The sequence below is a fragment of the Agelaius tricolor genome, unplaced genomic scaffold, assembly GCF_023055355.1.
Source record: "Agelaius tricolor isolate 1412-34295 unplaced genomic scaffold, bAgeTri1.0.p SCAF_8, whole genome shotgun sequence".
NCBI lineage: Eukaryota > Metazoa > Chordata > Aves > Passeriformes > Icteridae > Agelaius > Agelaius tricolor.
Window position 1 is genome coordinate 25,179,454 of NW_027269268.1, and position 19,535 is coordinate 25,198,988.

General features: G+C 42.2%; 2 protein-coding genes and 2 long non-coding RNA genes across 4 annotated transcripts in view; 3 read left to right on the forward strand and 1 right to left on the reverse strand.

Annotated features, from left to right (window-relative positions):
- The first annotated feature begins 744 nt into the window (after positions 1 to 744).
- MSMO1 (methylsterol monooxygenase 1) lies at positions 745 to 9,790 on the forward strand. Its single transcript, XM_071432019.1, has 6 exons — positions 745 to 879; positions 2,900 to 3,209; positions 4,278 to 4,426; positions 5,307 to 5,433; positions 7,155 to 7,309; positions 8,844 to 9,790. Exons 2-6 carry the CDS (start codon positions 2,955 to 2,957, stop codon positions 9,049 to 9,051), a joined length of 894 nt encoding a protein of 297 aa, XP_071288120.1. The 5' UTR covers positions 745 to 879; positions 2,900 to 2,954; the 3' UTR covers positions 9,052 to 9,790.
- LOC139592330 (uncharacterized) lies at positions 811 to 8,911 on the reverse strand. Its single transcript, XR_011679963.1, has 3 exons — positions 8,811 to 8,911; positions 1,444 to 1,615; positions 811 to 1,196 (listed from the first exon to the last, which is right to left on the reverse strand). It is a non-coding gene; the product is annotated as an uncharacterized lncRNA (long non-coding RNA).
- Positions 9,791 to 11,206: 1,416 nt separating the features above from the next.
- On the forward strand, positions 11,207 to 14,082 carry LOC139592619 (uncharacterized). The gene is made up of 3 exons (XR_011680062.1): positions 11,207 to 11,458; positions 12,488 to 12,513; positions 13,566 to 14,082. It is a non-coding gene; the product is annotated as an uncharacterized lncRNA (long non-coding RNA).
- A 2,706-nt stretch (positions 14,083 to 16,788) lies between these two features.
- The window catches only part of CPE (carboxypeptidase E), a 57,626-nt gene continuing 54,879 nt past the window's right edge, over positions 16,789 to 19,535 (forward strand). The window contains 2 exon segments of the mRNA XM_071432013.1: positions 16,789 to 16,903; positions 16,906 to 17,430. Of these exon segments, the coding sequence (XP_071288114.1) occupies positions 16,789 to 16,903; positions 16,906 to 17,430 (640 nt within the window).

Genomic DNA, 19,535 nt, shown 5'->3' on the forward strand with positions numbered 1-19,535 from the left:
AGTCACGTAGTGCCCAAATTCCATGAGCGGTGTGACGCACGCTGGGGCGAGGCGGGGGCTGTGAGCGGGCACCTTGTATCGGAATTGTACACTTTCACCCGGGGAACCTTGTATCGGAATTGTACACTTCCACCCGGGGAACCTTGTATAGGAATTGTACACTTTCACCCGGGGTACCTTGTATCGGAATTGTACACTTTCACCCGGGGAACCTTGTATAGGAATTGTACACTTTCACCCGGGGAACCTTGTATCGGAATTGTACACTTTCACCCGCATGACACCACCCGGGAATGTTGTATCGGAATTGTACACTTTCACCCGCATGACACCAACCCGGGAACGCGGCTAGGGCCGCTGCTGCCATGACGACACGGCCGCCTGGGCACTTCCATCTTTTCATTAACGCAGGAGCAGGCAACGGGCACCAGCAGGGGTGGCACCGCGTCCGTCTGCAGCTGCGGTGCTCCTGCAGGAGAACGCGGCGGGAGGCGGCGGGTCCCGGTGCCGGTCCCGGTCATGGTCCCGGCCGCTGCACGGAGCCGCTCTCGGGGCCGATCCCGCAGCCGCTGCCGCGCCCGGGAGGGCCCCGCCCCATGGCGTCGTGCGCGTCACCTGCTGTCCTCCCTCCCCATTGGCCGCGCCCCGGGGTCTCACTATCCTCACTCCACCCCTCCAGCCAATGGCCGCGCGGGAGCCGCCGCGGCGGCCCCGCCCTCCGCCCGCCTGACCCTGCGCCGCTGCCGCCAGCCGGCCAATGGGGTAGCGGGGGGCGGGGCCGCGGCGGCGGCCAATGGGCGGCGCGCGGTGGCGCGGGCGGCCCGGCGGGTGTTGTTGCGCATACGGAGCCGTCGCCGCCGCCGCCGCTGCCGCCGACAGGTGAGGGGCCAGGGGGGCGCGGCCCGGCTCGGGGTGCGGGGCTGCGGGTGCCGGGGTGCGGGCTCCCCCAGGGTCCCCATCTCTCCTCGGCGTTCCCCGCGCGTGGGTGGCGTGTGCCGGTACGTGTCCGGACGGAGGAGCCCCGGTGCCGCCCGGCCGCTGGCTCCTCGGCTTCCCGGCGGCGTGCTCGGGGGTGGCGGCCGTGGTTAAGTTACCTTGCGTGTCCGTCCGCCCGGGAGCTCGGGCTGTGCGCTGCCTCGGCGCCTGCTGCGATGCTTTTGCTGTCAATAAGAAGCGGCAGCATCGCGATGCTGTTGCTAAGGAAGGAAAACGATAACTGATGTTGTTGGGTACTGGCCTGGTATGCTGGTTAGTATGTGCGAGTTAATGATGCGTTGGAATGGGCTGCCCAGGGAGGTGAGGGAGTCACCCTCCCCGGAGGTGCTAAAGGAAGGACAGGATATATCCTTCCTTGGTGCCGTGGTCTAGTTGATAGAGTGGTGGTGGGCCAGGGGTTACAGGTGGGTCATGGGATCTCAGAGCTCTTTTCCATCCTGCAGTTACCTGATTTGTGTCAGATTGAGGAACGGCTGAGGGAGCTGGGGTTGTTTTCTCCAGGCTAAACCAGAGGCGACATTATCACTCTCCACAACTTCCTGAAGGGTAGTTCTAGTCAGGTGGGGTTGATCTCTTTCTCCAGGCAGCAACTGACAGAATGAGAGATCACAGTCTCAAGCTACATTAAGGGAAAGATAGGTTAGATATAATGAAAAAGTTTTCCACGGAAAGGGCAATAAAATACTGGAATGGTCTGCCTGGGGAGGTGGTGGAGTCACCATCCCTGAGTGTGTTTAAAAAAAGACTGGATGTAGCACTCGGTGCCATGGTTTAGTTGAGGGGAACGGGTTGGACTCAAAGATCTTGAAGGTCTCTTCCAACCTTGTGATTCTGTGGGTTTAGCCTAGGTGTACCAGCTCGGGGTGGACCTGTGTCCTCTGGCCTGTGAGTTGCATACCTGTGTGAGAGTGGAAGATGGACCTGTTAAAGGGGTCCAGAGGAGGGCACTGGAAGTGATCAGAGGACACATCATCAGTGGGGAGAGGCTGGAAGAGTTGGGGTTGTGCAGCCTGGAGAAGAGACAGTTCAAGGGACACCATACTGTGGTACATAAAGGGGGCTTTCTGCTGAGGCTTGCAGTGACAAAGCACAGGGCAGTGTTGTTAAACTAAAAATGGATAGGTTTAGATTTGGCATAAGAATGATATTTTTTACAATGAGAGTGCTAAGACACTGGAACAGGCTGAGCAGAAAAGTTCTGTATGCCCTATCCCTGGAAGTGTTTGAAGGCCAGGTGTTATGGTGCTTTGAGCCATTTGATGTCCTGAAAAATGTCCCTGCCCATCCCAAGAGGGTTTGACTGTAAATGATGTTTAAAGGTCCCTACCATGCCAAACCAGAAAGGAGTCTAGTCTGTGGAAATAGCATGAGTTCAGGGCACCTGCAGAAATGCAGCCTTTGTGGTTTTGGGAGCTTTGAGGAAAAGTCCATTACTGAGGGAAAGGTGGATTGCCTCAAGCCAGCTGGAGTGTTGATGTAATTTGCAGGGATTTTTTCTCATGGTTCACAGCCATGAGAAAAATGGGACTAGATAATCAAGAGATCACAGCTAATTACAAATTAAAACTAAATATTTTTCGAACCTTCCCATTGCTCTTTTAGTACAGAATACAATTATCCTGCAAAAGCATTGAAATAAAAATTTGGCTAGTAATTAGTATTTCTTTATCCTTTTGCTCCCTTGATATAATCTCAAAACCTAGGAGCTGATTGCCTTTCAAATTGGCTTGCCTCTCAAACCATCTAAAGCTTTGCTCTTTTAGGCTATTCTGTATGAAGAGAATCTGTCTTTCCTGTCCTCTCTCAGCTTTTACTTTAAGACTAGGTAATGACTCTATCATGTAATTTTTTTTTTTCTCTGAAGATTAACTTCTGTTTATTGTATTTTTCTCAAAATTTGCAGGTTACTTACAGAAAACTACAGAAGAACTGTAATTGTGATGTTTTAAGATTGAACCATGGCCATGAATGACAGCGTTAATATCTTGAACTCTGCTTATCTGGCAGTGGAATATATAGACTCCTTCTTACCTGACAATCCCCTGCAGCAACCATTTAAAAATGCCTGGAATTACATGCTGGATAACTACACAAAGTTCCAGATTGCAACCTGGGGATCACTTATAGTTCATGAAGTTTCATACTTTTTGCTCTGTGTACCAGGATTTGTCTTTCAGTTTATACCATACATGCAAAAGTATAAAATTCAACAGGTAAGAAAAAGTTGTGAAGCATACACTGACTTGTCTTTGAACCTCTCAGGCAGAGCATGCAGTCACAGTATAATGTGATATCATCATGATATTATATTATCACCTATAATGTGATAATCATCACATTATCATCAGTGTATATGGTTCCATTTCATATGTCACTTGGACATCCTGAAAACAACAAAATAGAATTACTCTGTGTATGAGGAGAGAAAGAGAAGTGGATTTTAGGGAGGAAAAGGAGGTTTTTTTTCTCCTGAGGAAGGGTTATGGTTTCCCCCATGGTGTTGTTAGAGAGGAAAGGGTATGTCAGTCTTACTGTTACTAAAGTTTCATATATGTAGTTCTTATATCAGCAAGGGAAGGTGAATATAATTCTGGCATCTGGTGTTACGCATGAAATAATTACATGATGTGATTTTTTTAATGACAGTGCTCTTCTTCAAAGTACCTCTATGCACATGCTCTTGAAAGGATTTTGAAATATTTTTACAATGAAGAAAGCCTTGGATGGATTACACACTCCTAATTGGAGGCAAAGGCATATCCAGTATATAAAGATAATTGGTTTCCCCATGTTCATTAGAATTTGAATTAGAAATTAATAACACCAGCTTGTGAAGTTATTGCAGTAATTGATAGAATGTCTCCCTGCAAAAACTGAATGTTTTCAAGACAATTATTTCTTCAAAAGCTTGTCTCTTCAGCCTTTGTATTATTTTAGCAATGGAAATGCATTCTGTGGTGTGAAGAAGGAAAGAAAACTTGGATTGTGTTAAACTGTTGAGTATGAAATGTTCCTGCTAACTATAAACACTGAAAAAACAAAAATAGTTTGGAGGTGTCTGACAAGACAGTTTATCTTAAAACACTAGCCTAGAAAAATGAGGTTTTGATAAAACTGAATGCAATCCCATGTTATTTGTGTTGCCTGAGTTAATATGTATTACTGGAAGGCATCTGTCTTCCAAGGTGAAATTAAACTGACTCCAAATGAATTTTTGGAGCGCTTCACTTGTGTACAACAGAAACATGTAACACAATCAATTCTTTTTTGCTTCATTTTAGGATAAACCAGAAACATGGGAAAAACAATGGAAATGTTTCAAAACCCTCCTCTTCAATCACTTCTTCATTCAGCTGCCCCTGATTTGTGGTACCTATTACTTCACAGAGTTTTTTAACATCCCATATGGGTGGGAAGAGATGCCAAGATGGTATGTAGATTTTTCTGGTATGGTGATGCTGAGTTGCCTACAGCTGGAGGCAGAATTTTTAACAATTAGTGTTGTCACTCTAATAGGAAATAATTTTTTTGGCAATGTAAACTGTGTTTGTTAATCGTCCTTCATTTGCTGCTTAGCTGCTGTAAGAGCTAATTAGAATTTTCTAAATTTTTTTAAATGGCCCCAAGCTGTTCTAATCTTTGGGAGAGAAGGGGGATTAGGAAGGAGTTTATGGAAGCAAAGCAAGATTCCTGGCAGGGTGGGTTAAATGTTAGACTTTCTGGGGGTAAGTATCTTTACCATCCACCTTGTTCTATGTCATAGCAGAAGGGTGTTCCTCAAAGGAGAATGTACCACCTTCACAGTGTTCTTTTCTTGCACTGAACTGGTGGGCTTTTGAACAAAGCTGGATTAGCTATAAGTGCCCCCTTCTCTCCCACCCCACCCCAGCAACAGTAGTTTTTCATCACAGAAGGTCATTTTTCTTGGAGAGCTGTTTGCTCTCTGGTGTAGATGGCTGATGCCGCTCTAAGTTTTTTATCAAGGTCTCAGGGAGTCTGTTGGTTGTTCTCTGTAGACTGTGTTTGTAATATTGAAATGACAGCTTGTTACACTAACTGTGAGTTAACACTAGCTGAAGTGAGTTAATGTGTGCTAAGTCATTTCAGCTATCACCTGATGAGCTGATAAGCACCACGGCCTTTTTACCAAGTAATTAGTATTTTTTATGTTAAAAAAGTAGTGCAATGCTATTCAATCAGTAATAGGTATAAACATTCCTGACCATTATTAGCATATAAACTATATTCTTTTTCAGGAATAGATGTCTGCTAGTATTTCCTATAACTAATAGATCTTCTCCTTTTTAAAGGTATGTTCTGGTTGGCCAGTGTTTTGGATGTGCAGTGATTGAGGATGCCTGGCACTATTTTCTGCATAGATTGCTGCATCACAAGAGAATATACAAGTATATCCATAAGGTTCACCATGAGTTTGTTGTACGTATTACTTGATTTTTTTCTTTAATAATAGCTTTTAGTACATGTTTCATAGAAGTTACTTAAGCATCTTATGTGAAAGACCTGAGAATTTTGCATTCCTTTGACAGTGTGGTTAGATGCCTTTTCTTGGGCACTTTGTCAAGAGCAGGCATCCATTTTGTTTCTGAAAACACCTCCTGTAATTTGATTTCATTGCAGTGAAATGAAAGATCACACTCTTGCTAAAGTTTGAAGGTGAAATGGACTTTTAAAAATACACATATAGGTCCCATTGCTAGGGGAAGGGAAGCAGCAGATGTCTGGATTTGGTTGTTCATCAGTTCCCTACCGCACGGGCTGTTGCCCAGAGCATATGAATGCCCAGAATGTGATCAGACAGGCAGCTCTTGCACAACCCCGGTGTGTGCATCATGTACTTGGTTCAAGGAAGGGATTACAGCTCTGGATGAGGGCCTCTGGAATTAGTATAGCTCATTGTGCAATTCAAAAACACAGATATATCAAGAGCATGCATTTTTTGGGTGGTTCTGTATTCAGTGAGTGGCGTTGGAGCTGGCATTGAGCGCCAGGCAATGAACCACACTTGGCTGGAGCCAGGTGGGATGCAGCAGTGCTTGCACTTTGTAAATGATGCTGCTGTGTTTAGGAGGCATTGCCTGTGGAGCCCAGGAGTCAGTGCTGTGTGTGTCTGTGCTGCTGTGTATAACCTAGGCTGTGCCAAAAGGAAACTGCAAGCTGCTGGGTCATGGGTGCTTTATGCATGCTGCCAGCAATAGAGGAGCCTGGTATGGATTGATGCATGCATATGTACAGACATCTGCAGCAGCAGCTGCTCTCTTCCTCTTGCACTTGGCAGCCCCTCAGGTCTCTAGCTGGAGCAGCTTTTGGCCATTATTCTTGAGAGTGGTTAGCAGTTCTTACAGAGGTGATCTGTAGCCTAATGGCTGTTTAACTAAAAACTTTTCCTGACAGTAAAAAGAGATGTTTTTAAAGTATCCCTTAAGACAAAGTGGATTTAATTTTTTTTCTGATGATCTTATTTATGACCTTCTGCCTTAGGTTAAAAATTTTTAAACTGTTTTCTGTGTATGGTGTTCTGTGATTGAAAACTCTTTAGAATGTCTTTTTTTGCTAAACCAAGTAGATATGACTGGTGTGTGTGTGTGTGTATATATATATATATATATATATATCTTTTATATCAATCTCAAAATCACATTTGAGGGGTACAAATTTATTTTAAAAAGTAGTCAAAGATGAGGGATTTTTCATTTTTATTTTGATAATAAATTTCTGAGTGAGTCCTGCTTCTGAGAATATTTTGGCTTCCTTCTTTCTTCTGCTTCCAAGATTGGATGTATAGCAAAGCTGATAGGAGTTTGCCATACACTTTTAATATTCCTGAAATAATGCTTTGACCTGGGGTAAGCCTAAACAAAAGTTTTCAGTTTTTCAACTAGTAGTGAAGTGTTTTGAATCACTAATAGAGTGATAATCCTTATGACCTTGGAATACTGTTTTTCCAAAGAGGAGCTAAATATGTGTGTTATGGCCCCGCTCAATCATACCATTCCCTTTGCCCACAACACTGTTCTGTTTGTCCTGCTGTAGTCTTGTGGGGTAATGGGAAAGGGAGGGCCTTACAAAATGGTGCTTCTGATTTGGGAGTACATAAAACTGAAAATGGTGACTGTTCCCTGTCTGTTATCTCTTTCTAGTCTCCATTTGGAATGCAAGCAGAATATGCACATCCTCTGGAAACACTCATCCTTGGAGCTGGCTTTTTTATTGGAATTGTTGTTTTCTGTAACCATGTGGTTCTTCTGTGGGCATGGGTGATCTGTCGCTTGATGGAAACCATTGATGTACACAGGTGAGATGCTCATTGCTTCTTAAGAATTGTTTTTGCTCTTGTCCCTACATCAAACTCACCTGTATCTGTCACTGAGATGTACTTTTGATTTTGCACTAAAATATGTTTCTGTGTCATACAAAGAATGAGCCTACCTGGGGAGTTAGCACTCTTTTCTGTTCTGAGGTAGTGTTAGCAGCAGATCTTGCTGATTAGAGGAGTGTCGACTATCAGCTAGAGCATCTCAGAGGGTTAGAGAAGCTAGGCACCTGATTATGATGTCTGGCTACAGCTGTTTGGTGTGCAAGTGATCTTATGCATATTGGAACACCAAAAATCAATCACCAAAGGTCATATTCCAGCCAAGAGTTCTTTCTGCTTAATATTTTGTTAGGCTGTTTTATTGCTCAAGAGAAACTTCATGCTCTGTGACCAGTGACTCTCTTTAAAACAAATGCATCCATTTCTTTTGTTTATTTAAAACAAATGCATGCATTTATTTTGTTTATTTGTTTGTTTATTTATTGTAAATAAAAAGGACAAGACTTCTTGTCGCTGTAGTAGAACTGACAAATTTGGTTCCAAAATCTTAGGGCAAATCCCAGTAGGCTTAGTTTAGTTCATCTACACATGAATGAGATTTTCTTTCCTGTTTTCAAGAGGCAGGGGACACTAATAGTTTATTTTTTAAATGATAGTATTAACACTTGACCTTGTATTTGTAAATATATTATGAAGCACATAGTGTCTTATTGCAAGTTGAGTATCAGGTGTTTCAATGGAACATAAGCTGCCAGTAAATTCATGGTATAAAGCATTCCAGGTTTAGTCATGTTTTGCTTGTAGAGTTCCCAATGTATATGTTGTGATATACCATAAACTCATTGAGAAAAAATATTAATTTCCTATTACAATTATAATTTTAGCTTGTTCTTCACATGAGGGGTTTATAATGAATTGCCTTGCACTCTGCCCACTAGGTGGTGGTAAGAGGCTTTCCAGCCCTACCAAGCAAAGGAGTTGGAATCCCTCTAGAGCACACTGTTCTGCTTTTAATCTTACTTTAATCATGTATCTGGATTTTAAATATTTGAAGAACTTGCAGTAAGCTGAAAATAAGAGTAGGCATACAATGATTGTTGATTAGAGATGCTCTCTGGTGAGCTGCTGTGCTGATGGCCATAGCTTGCACTTAATGTTACTTCTTGTTCCTCCTTCCTAAAGTCACTCTAAGTTAAAACTGCTAAGCCAGCAGGAAAGCAGCCACTGTGATTTTTTTTAAGTTACCTGCTTAATTTTTTTTTGTATTGCCTAGTAAACTGAGCTAAAAAGCAAGTGCCAAAGCCATTGTGGGATAATTTACAGAGTCATTTGGCTAGGAGTGGAGGTAACTCATTTTCATGTTAAGCCACTATCACAGTGATTACCTTAGGACTTAAGAATACTATAAAATATATTTCTTTCATAAAAATGACAAGTTAATGTCTATATTTTGTAGTTTATGTCTCAGAAAAATCCTTACCCTAGTTGCTTTTCTTTTTTTCCTGCCCTGCAGTGGCTACGACGTGCCGCTGAACCCTCTCCATTTGGTGCCTTTCTACGCCGGGGCCCGATTCCATGATTTCCACCACATGAACTTCATCGGCAACTACGCCTCGACCTTCACGTGGTGGGACAGACTCTTTGGCACAGACTCTCAGTTCATTGCCTATCAAGAAAAAGAGAAGAAGAAACAATGCTTAACAAAGAAGAAGGCTAACTAAATTTCCAGTGTAAAAGTCAACTTTTGCTTTTCTGTAAAGCAAAATAGTGATTGGGTGTTTAGCATAAATCTTGTTCCCTGGCTACTATGAGGTAGGGGAAAACAGCTAATTGAACTGCAGTATCTTTCTAATGGGAATGTTTTCTATTTTATACATAAGTACTGCATATATTTTAACTACAGATTTAAAGATGATGGAAAAAACCAGAGACGATTTGTGTCTATCTTTTTTTTTTGACAAGAAAAAAATCAGTTTTATCTATAATGTTGCCCATTTTTGGATCTGGGTAGAATTATGTACGTACACTGAAGTTGGTCTTAGTTTTTTTAAATATATATTCTTGAATTTATAATATCAAATAGCAGAAGTTATTAACTAGCATCAGCACTGTATTATTTAAATATTGGGTAAAAATTGCTTAAAACCAAAACGTCTGTTACTAGGAAGCTTGGACAGGTCTTTTGCACACTGGATAATGTGAACTGCTAATAACAGAATACCTGGCTAAACATGAGTTATCAGAGACATTCCTGATCTAGATTTATTATGTTAATTTAGATTACAGGTAAAAAGAATAGAAATTTTTATTTGAAGACACTGTTTTTTGCTGCTCTCTTGAAGTTGGTCTGTCAGTGTACTTAGCATTTACATTACATTCTTCTCTGTGTTGTAATTTGCTGATCTGACTTGTTGCTATATTTGCACTTGTGACTGATGAAATAAACGTGGTTTGGTTTGATGTGTGTATTATACTTTTCATATGCTTTTAAAAACAAGTTGAGATAAAAGCATGAAGGATACAGAGTCTTACTCTTCATCTCTTTAATGAAGACGCATTATTTGTTATGATGGTTTGCAGCAATGCCATCTGTTAAACTACTTACAGAAGCAGCAGTGAGAAATGGAAACAACATGTAAATTCTGCTGGTTTTTGATTGAAGGACTTGGATACATATCTGATCAACGTAGCAGCATCTTTTGGGATGAGTGAATTCTCAGGCTGCAGCTTGATCACAAGCTAGAATCTCAAAATCTGCTGCTTGAGTTGCACTAGCCACAGAAGCAGTAGTCTAATATTTTGGAATCTACTCTGTTTATCTGTTGCACAGGAAATAACAGTGAAGTATTTCAGAAGGGCTTAAACCCTTAAAAGATCTACTTTATACTGTGATATCAGCTGCTCTTCAGACTTCAACTACCACTTCATCTACTCAACATGTTCCTTACACGACTTTTACAGTGTTTTGCTTACTCAAGAACACACCTGAATTTTAGTGCTGCTTCACATGCAATCTGGTATAACTGTCAAAACAGACAATCCAGTGAAAGTGCAGATGAGATCAGGCTTCTAACAAAAAGTAGGGTGTTAATGACACGCAGAATGACTCAAATATTTCTTGAGATGTGGAAGTAGTTCAGATTCTTTTACAGTATGTATTTTGTAGGAGCCTTTACTTCTTTATCTGTATCCCTGTTGAAATTCAGTATTTCTCCTCTTCCCTCTAAAAAGAGGTAAAAGAAAATATATTTGACTATGGGAGGTGAACAGAATTGTAAATCCCTGTACTGTTCAGTTTTTAGTAGGGACTGGTACTTAAGCCTTGCTGAATCCATCTGCACTGCCTGCCTGAACTCTCCATGGTGGAAGCAGCCTCTTTAATCAGATTTCAAAGATGGCCATTATCCTCTGCTTTGTCAACTTCCACTCCCATCCTGCAGCTGCAGCTATACTTTGCTTCATTTGACTGAAGCATTAGCCTAAAAACAGAAGGAGCTTTCAGAGCTTTTCCCTGTGAACATCATTCTACTCATTTGTTCTCAGCTTGCTGGCTTATGCCTCCGCTCACACTGCTGCAAATTATGCACAACTGGGAGCCACTTGCTTAAGTATTCCAGTAAAGGTATTTGTTAAAGCTTGGTGTCTGCTCAGCTATTGGAAAGCTGAAGCAGAGTGCTAAAAACACGATGGGATTGACTTACAAAGTTATAATGTATATTCTATTCTTCAAGAGGTATAGAAATAAAGAATGCAGTTTAAACACGCATCTAGGGAAGCGTGCATGGGGTTTTTTGGACTTTTTAAAATTAGTTGAATCCATGTTTTTCTGACACCCACTGCTATTTTAGTTTTTTGGGTTATTTTATGTACATCCTTAGCGTACAGTGTGATCACATCATTGCTTTTGATCTTCTTTCTTTAACAAATCCCTAGAGAATTATGCAAGCTGTGCTTTATAAATTTATTTTTTGTGGAAAAAAATGTGCCTGCTGGACCTCTCAACACAGGAACTTGCATTTGAAAACCACAGGCTTGTTTTCTTCAGGACTCAGTTGGACCTGCATTTTACCACCACCCCACTGCTTTTTCAAATGTAGGAGCCTGTATTTATTGCTGAATGTGATGCTGGTGAGTAAATGACCTACCTCATTACTTTGTATCTTTTATGCAAATGAAGAATTGTGTGAGGAAATTTCATTTTTTAGATTTTAGGCCCTTATTAAATGAGACGTTACTGATTCCCCCCCCCCCCCCCCAAATTTTGTGAGAGAGTCTACAGAGTATGTGCAGATCTGCAAACAAAGATGTTTTTGTGCAATAGTAAGAAAAGATAAACATATGGGTTAACAGTTTTGGGTCTTCACAATGCATAACAAAACCTTACACAATCAGTTGTCCTTTATCTTCTTCAACAAGGAGGCAGATTTAAATAAGGTAGGACAGGGGAATCAGTGGGGGAGGAACACTCTCCACTACTTTATCTTTTCCTGAAAGTCTGGTTTAGTTTAATTAAAGCTCATCTGTGGGAAATAACAGTTTGTGCTGTGCCTTAGGATATGACAATAATTAAGTCCTATATAAACCACGAATTAATTTCTTGGAGTCAATGTCAAAAAAACCCCATGGAAACTGGGAAAGTATTATAAACTATAATGATTAGGATTGCAAAATAATAACTCCTTTTGGCAGTTGATATATGAAACACAAAATAAGGTGCTTTATTTTACACTACAGCACAGTGTGCCAGAAAATATTATTATTGATTGATATTATGATTATAAGATTATATTACTTCATTTATTTTCCTCACAGTGTTATGTCGCATGTTTTATGATAATTTTTTAAACTGTGATATGTTTCTAGATTTTTAATGTTCATTTTTGTTGAAAAATTACCTTATGGAAACTTTCATTATGGCTACTGATGGTTATTGTTAACCACAGTGTCTGGTTAATTGCCTCCAAATTTCTGCCCCAGTTATGGCTGCCTCTCTTGCTCTGGCAGCTACACCCCTCTGGCACATCTTGTTCATTGGAACTTGTAACTGGCAGGTCCAGGTACAAGGCAACCTTGTGTCATTAGTTCTTGCTATAATTTTCTGTCTGTGAAGGTAGTAAACACAGTAGTCAAATCACGTTTCAATTTATTTTTCACCAGCTCACCAGATGGTATCCTCCTGCAGGGTAAGGCATTGCCTCTGTTTCTCAAATCACTGCTGTGGCTTGTCTCTGAATTTGCAGTCTTGTTTCAGCTGTAGATATCAGAACTGTGTGTCCACGTTGTTCTCTCTAAGACCACCTCGTGATATAATCACATACTCCTGCTTAACCATTATCTTTCTGTCTAAGCATTGCACTGGAACACACAGTCATTGCCCAGCTTTAGTGATCTCTCAGTGCTTCTGGCAATTCTGCTTGCCAGACTGTCATCTGTGTTTTACATTTCTTGCTCTTAAGTGTAATTCACAATTTGCTGCTCTGAGATATTTAAATGTGCTTGACTTACCAAGTAAATCACATTCCAGAGCTGCTATATTCTTATTATTCACCATTCTTTGTCATCCACACATTTTAATCAGTTATGATTCACATTTATGTAATCACTGAATAAATTAACCCTTGGACTTGAAATACCAGTCCCTGGGGAAGACCAGAAGAATGCTCCTCTAAGATCATGATTCACCACTTTTAAAAAGCCCTATCAGGCAGTTTTTCAAACCCTCACACTGATCCTGCATGGCAGTTTCTCTGTGTGAGTACTTGGCACCATAGCCAGGCTGTAGCATCTCTCAGAAGCAGCATTCCAATCCAATATCCAGGACCTAGCATCATCCCAGGAGCAGTTAGTACTCCTGCAAGCTTGAACAAGAAGCAGGAATAAGTCACTGCTATTTGTATAGGTGCAAATGTCAAATACATTTTGTATGAAATTGAAGTTGAAGCCTATAGAGTATCCATGCAGAATTGTTACATGTACAGCATGGTCACCCCACAGCAAGGGAACAGTTCTAAATACCTGTTAGGGCTGGGTTTCAGTAACATGGGTGAGTAATCTACCAGCTGGAGGCAATAAAAGATTTGGTCTTGCAGTAAAAAATTTGGAAGGTGGATGGGTTTTTTTCCCCTCTCCTTTTCTGTAACCTCCTGCATAAGTGACTTGTCTGTATTTTTATTATTAATTTTTTGTTGGTGGTGGTATTTCTTTTGCCCTGCCTTACATTAATCACCTTCTCAAGGTACTGGAAAAGCCTCAACTTCCTATATCTCAACCCTGTTTTGCAAGTCTCTCCAAGACACAGAGCCACTGGGACATTTTGGCATTTTGAAGGTTGGAAATAGATGCTTCTGTCTTGAAGACACAGCTTCAAGTGACCACAGCTGTCAGGTGCAGTACATGGGAATATAATCAGCACTCTGGTAAGTTTTGTAAAATCTTCTTACACTTATAGGTATCTCCATCTCCTTGCCTGGTTTGTCAACATTGAGATCAACTGTTCTCTCTTTTAAATTGATGGGGTAATTTTATTCCTAGCATTAAAACTTCTTTCCCAATACAAACCAGAGAAGTTTACTGTTTCCATACTGTATGTATTAGCAGTAGTTTGTTGTTAATAATGTAAATATCTGCTATCAATCATAGAGTGCTTTTAGGATTTCTAATGTTCCATATGTTTTAGGAGTTTTAGGAGTTCTGATGTTCTTCAGTTGTTTGTAATGGACATAGATTTAGGTTTATCTTTCTGAATAATAAAAGAAAATAGTTGCATTAGCCTTTTTGTCTTGTCACAAAAATAAAAAAATGTTCAAAGGCTTGTAAGTCCTGTTAACAAAATTCTGTGAGTGAGTTTATTTTGGAAAATATATGCTTTCTGGTGAATAATGATTTGCTGAAAAAGACAGATTCAGGCAAGTCAAAAGTATTGGAAAATTTGATTCAGCAAATTCTATTTGGCCAAAGGAATGAAGTAATCTGTAAATTGTTCTATGTATGTTTTGTGTTCCATGCATGTTTTTTGTTCTACGTATGAGTGTTATATGTATGAGTGTTATATGTATGTTTTGTGTTATATGTATGAGTGTTATGTTTTGTGTACATGTAGATTTGTCTATAAGTACTTTTGGAAATGCTAATTAGTTTGGTTTTGTAATTACCAAATTTAGGCTGTTGGCAAAATATAACATACTATTTGCTGCACTGAATTCAGATATAATGGACAGGTAAAGCAGATTTAAAACCTGTTGATCAGTAGGTTTCCTGGAGCACTTGTGCTTACTCACTGCTCTTGTTACTATCAGCTTACAAGGCCATGCCCAGGTGCCTGGTTATGCTTACAGGCTGGGAATGCCCTTGGGGTTGGAGCATTCCTCTGAGACTGAGGCAAGTGCCAAAACTTTTTACATATTACAAAGAAATTTGGCCTTTGAAGATAATCATCCCTGAAAATAATAGGGAAAATAGGAGGAAGGATTAGATACAAAGGAAGCCATCAATTTATTCCTCCTACTCAATTCTGCATATGCTCCTATGCTGTCCGAGAATTTAAACATTGCTTTTTAATCCCTTATTAAAAATAAATTAGTATCTGTGAGCTCAAATATTTGATAGTATATAAACCACCCTGCTTTACACAAGATACTCATGTGTTTTTATACATACACATTGTCTTAAGTTTTTTAAGAGTGGGGGGTGAATAAATATGAAAACAGAAGTAAATCCATTCAGATCTAGGTGTGAGACTATTATGTAGTGGAACAATAATTCACTGCTTGAGGAGATGAAAATAAATAGATTATTTCCCAGCCTACTTGTATCTTTTAGTGATGTATTTTGGTAAATTAAATTAGAAGAGAAGCCAATGACAGTTGCTACAAAGAACAAAAGGGAGGCTTTTGGATCAGAAAGTTCTCCCAGAAAATGATAATGTAACCAGCATCAGCAGATTTATTTACTTTGTATATTGAGAGCAAGGAAAAGTGATGAAGAAAACAAGGAATATTTAGCCTGTGATGTGTGTAGCCAGTACTGCTAAAGAAGGTGAATCTTTTGAATGTTAGGTCAGCTGCCATTACTTGCAGTTCCTGTTTGGAGCACTGAAAGGCTGCACATGTTGTTGCACATTGTTTAAAGCAGTGTGATGTCATAAACAATTTTTTTTTAATGTAGTCCAATTAATGCTGTTAGGAAGGGGAGAAGTCAGAGAGAGAGCCCTTTTGTGATCCTAAATTCAGTGATCTTGGTCAGACAAAACACCATATCAAGGAGTCTCTCCACGTCCAAGTCTTGCAAAAGAGTGCAAATTAGTGTTGTAATAATCTCAGAGCTAATGGAACATACTATGACAGGCATCTCCAAAATTTTCTAGCAGTAAGGATGAAGAGTTGAAGGCTACAAAGAGTGCTCTGAAGGTGCCTTTGTACATGGTTGCCTGGAATTAAAGTGGGCAGGGCAGCTTCTGAACCCAGTTGGCTTTGAAAGATGGTGAGAAGTGGAAGGGCTGAACTTTGGTTCTTGCTATGAAGAAACACATCAAATAATTCAGGACTGACATTCAGGGCCCTGGAAGGTAACAAGTATAGGCAATGAGTATAGGTAAATAGAGACAGATATTCAAGTATTTATGTATAGTAGTTGTACATTTAGGTCTGTGTTTCAGATGTGGGATCACTTTCTGAGCTAGTACATCACCAAAGGTCAGTGCAAACATTCTCTTAGAAGAGATTGTGTCCATTATCACCTTATTTGAAGTAGACACCCACAATTTAGGAAAATATCCATAATATCACCAAAGATTATTAAAAAAAAATCTTCTTGAAAATTGATTCAGTATTAATTGGTGATAGAATGAGATGTTATACAGGCTCACCCTTATAAATTAGGAGATCAGAATAAACATACATTATAATATTGTGGACAAAATTCTGTTTGTAGAAGGATGAATCGGATGTGCACTTTTCAAAATTTTGAACCTCAAAATATTCCAGCAAGTCCTTGTGTCCTTAAAAAAAAAAGAAAAAAAATCAATCAAGCAAAAAAAAAACAAAACCCCAAAGCCCAAATCATCAACCAGATATGGAAGTTGCTCTTTAGCATTTAGCCTTTTGCTTTCAGAACTTGTCCTTTGCAGGCTGTTTTAACACAATCTAAACAGCTGTGCCTATGAAGACAAGTTGAAAAGAACAAGGCTTCAGAAGTCCTGTAGTATCTGTGGTCTAGAAGAAACGGATTTATTAATATTTGGTGAATGGTTCTTCACGTGAGCATTTGCTTTGAACAGACTGGAGTGTGCTTTCTAAGTACTGTCAGTATCAGAAAATAAGTCTTGCTTTATCCTCTCCTTTCTGTAATGCAGCAAAGACGCTTTATACAGGGGGAGCAAAGCGACCCTGCAGATGACAGTTTATAGTTTTCCTTGTCAATCAAATGCATTTGTGTTGCCCTGCGATAGCACTGAATCATTCATGGAGCACGCTGTTACTTTACCTTCGTGGCAGCGCGTTAACCCGCTGGGACCGCATACACTGATGAGGCGGTGCGGAAAGCGCCCACCCGGATTCTCGCAGCGCTTTTATCGTAGCAGCTCGATGGCAGCAGCTTGAGCGGCTTTCCCCCGCACCGTGCGGCCGCGGGGCTCGCCCGCCCGTCCGCCCTCCGCGGGAGCGCTCGGGCCGCGGATCGGGGCGGAGCGGCCGCTCCGGTCCCGCCCCGCCCCGCCCATCTCCCTCCCGCTCCCTCCCGTTCCCTCCCGTTCCCTGCTTCCCTCCCTCGCTCCCTCGCTCGCTGGGTGCCGCCGGCGCTGGCGGAGCGGCAGGCGGGCGGGATGGCGGCGCGGGTGCTGCTGCTGGCGCTGTGCTGTGCGGTGCTCGCTGCCTGCCGGGCCGCGGCAGAGCCGGCGGCGGGGGCCGCCAGCCGGCGGCGGCGGCTGAGCGCCGAGGAGGGCATCTCCTTCGAGTACCACCGCTACGCCGAGCTGCGGGAGGCGCTGGTGGCCGTGTGGCTGCAGTGCCCCGCCATCAGCAGGATCTACACGGTGGGGCGCAGCGCCGAGGGCCGGGAGCTCCTGGTCATCGAGATCTCGGACCGCCCCGGCGAGCACGAGCCCGGTAAGGGGGGCGCGGCCGGTGCCGCCCGCACCTGTGCGCCGGTAACGGCGGCGGGCGCTGTCCCCGGAGCGCTCGCTGCGGCACCGGCACCGGCCGTCAGCCGCCGTCCGCAGGCGGCGCGGAGCGGCTTTGTGCCGCTGCCTTTAGCGCCCGTTGCGGCGAGAAACGCCCGCATTGCCCAAAATGCCCGGCGCGGGTTAGCTGGCAGGGCAGGCGCTGGCCGCCCTTCCCCGCACGAACCGCAGCGCCCGTGGGAGCGGCGGTGGCGGCCAGGCTGTGCCCGGGGATGTGTCACCCACCGCGGCACGCTGCGGGAGCCGGCACGGGTGCCTCGGGATACGTGGGTGCGCGTACTTAGAGTTTGGGACACCTTGATCAAAGGGAATGGGATTGATGCCGTGCGCTTGTGTTCCACCTAAGATTGTGTCAGTTCCATTGTTTCCGCTTTTAGAATCGGCAGTGTCGCTGATGTCAGTCTGTGAAGGGCTTATCCGTGAGGGCTGCTCGGTACCTTTGGCTCAGCCACCAGCCTTCTGCAGTCATGTCCTCACATTTCCCTCTCTGGGTTACAGCACAGGTCTGGAAGTCCGTGACTTTTAGGCGGAGGTGTGGCTTCTCTGGGGATTTAGCCAATACAATTAGTGCTTAATATTCTGCTTTATGGCCTGAATATAACCTTGCTTTGTGTCCTCAAGAGACTTAATGTTAGGGTTACAGTTAGAGGTTATAGGATATTGGACGTAAGGGGGTTGAAAGAGGAAGGCGGAATAGGAAAGCATTGTCTTGGAATGAGAAATGTAGGGAACGCAGTGAAATTTGAAAAATTTCTTTGTGGTGTGTTGCCATCTTGATAAGAGGGGGTGAGGATCCCAAAGCTAAGAATGAATCTATTGCTGCTGTGTAATTTGTACACTAGAATGATAACAGTAATTCTGGGATTTTGCATTGCTGCCAGGGAACAGCAGCTCTAGCTCATTTATGTGACTGTTGTGCAAACCAGCTGAAAGGGACAAAAAGAACGGCACACCGTGCAGCTGAGATGGGGCTATGCCTCTTCCTGGAGACACACTTCTCTTGGTGTCAGTGATGTGAGAAAGGGCTTGTCATTGGGCCCAAGCTAAAGGGAATCCAGCAGTATATGAACAACAAACTGCAAAAAAGAAAAATTCCTATGGATTGCATACAAGCAGTGTCAAACATTTCCTGGAACATGCTCGGCACCTTACTAAGAGAGCCCTATAGAAAAAAATGCCACATGTTGCAACGTCCAAATCACATGTCAGGGAATGTGATGAGGCCTGGCAATCTTTAGTGGTGGATGCTGAAAATGCTGGTTATTTAAGGGGATTAACTAGGGTTTGAACAACAGCAAATTCATTGTTTTATGTCAAGCCTCACTTTTATTCTGTGAGGTTCTGAACATTTCTCAAAAAGTGGAGTGCTACTCCTCTCTGCAGTGGTGCATGGGAGAAACTTGGGATCTTTTTGGGAAGGGCAGCAGGACAGAACTCATGCATAGTTACCCTTGCACTCCTTAGAAAGAATTGTAAAAGCATTGATACCACCCCTGCTTCTTTATTACAGAACCTAAGCACCTATATGTTGTGCCAATGGTTACATTAGAGGTGTTTTCTTCTTAAAAATGTGCCCTTTCTTCTACTGTGTAGTAAAAGGCAGCTCTGTTTATTTTTCTATGGGAGCTTTTTTAAGCTATGCAGTAAAAGAAGTGGAGCCTTGTACCAGCCTTGGCAGGAAATGTGAGACTGATTCTGCTCATACCTGAAGGGGGGACCCTGCTCACTCTCAGCATCCATGCCTGATACCCAGGACAACAACCAGAGTAAGGATATTTTGTGTGGCAAAGCTTGCAGGATCAGAATCTGATTTATCATCATCTATTATTATTAAAAAATGATGGAATCAAAGACACACATATACATACATATAGTTACTTTTCATTTTTCCCAGACAGCCAAAAAGTTGTAAGTTCTGAACATAATCTATTCCTGCAGGGCATCCTGAGTGCCACAGGATTTATTTTTTAAATATAGGGAAGTATGAACAAAATATATGCTGTGGTTCATAGATTTATAGTCTATAGAGAG

Bases quoted from the DNA above. Each gene is read 5' to 3' on its own strand.
- MSMO1 (XM_071432019.1), top strand. From the start codon at position 2,955: ATGGCCATGAATGACAGCGTTAATATCTTGAACTCTGCTTATCTGGCA. The intron at 4,427-5,306 runs GTATGTAGATTT...TCCTTTTTAAAG, and splicing joins TGGGAAGAGATGCCAAGATG to GTATGTTCTGGTTGGCCAGT. The intron at 5,434-7,154 runs GTACGTATTACT...ATCTCTTTCTAG, and splicing joins AGGTTCACCATGAGTTTGTT to TCTCCATTTGGAATGCAAGC.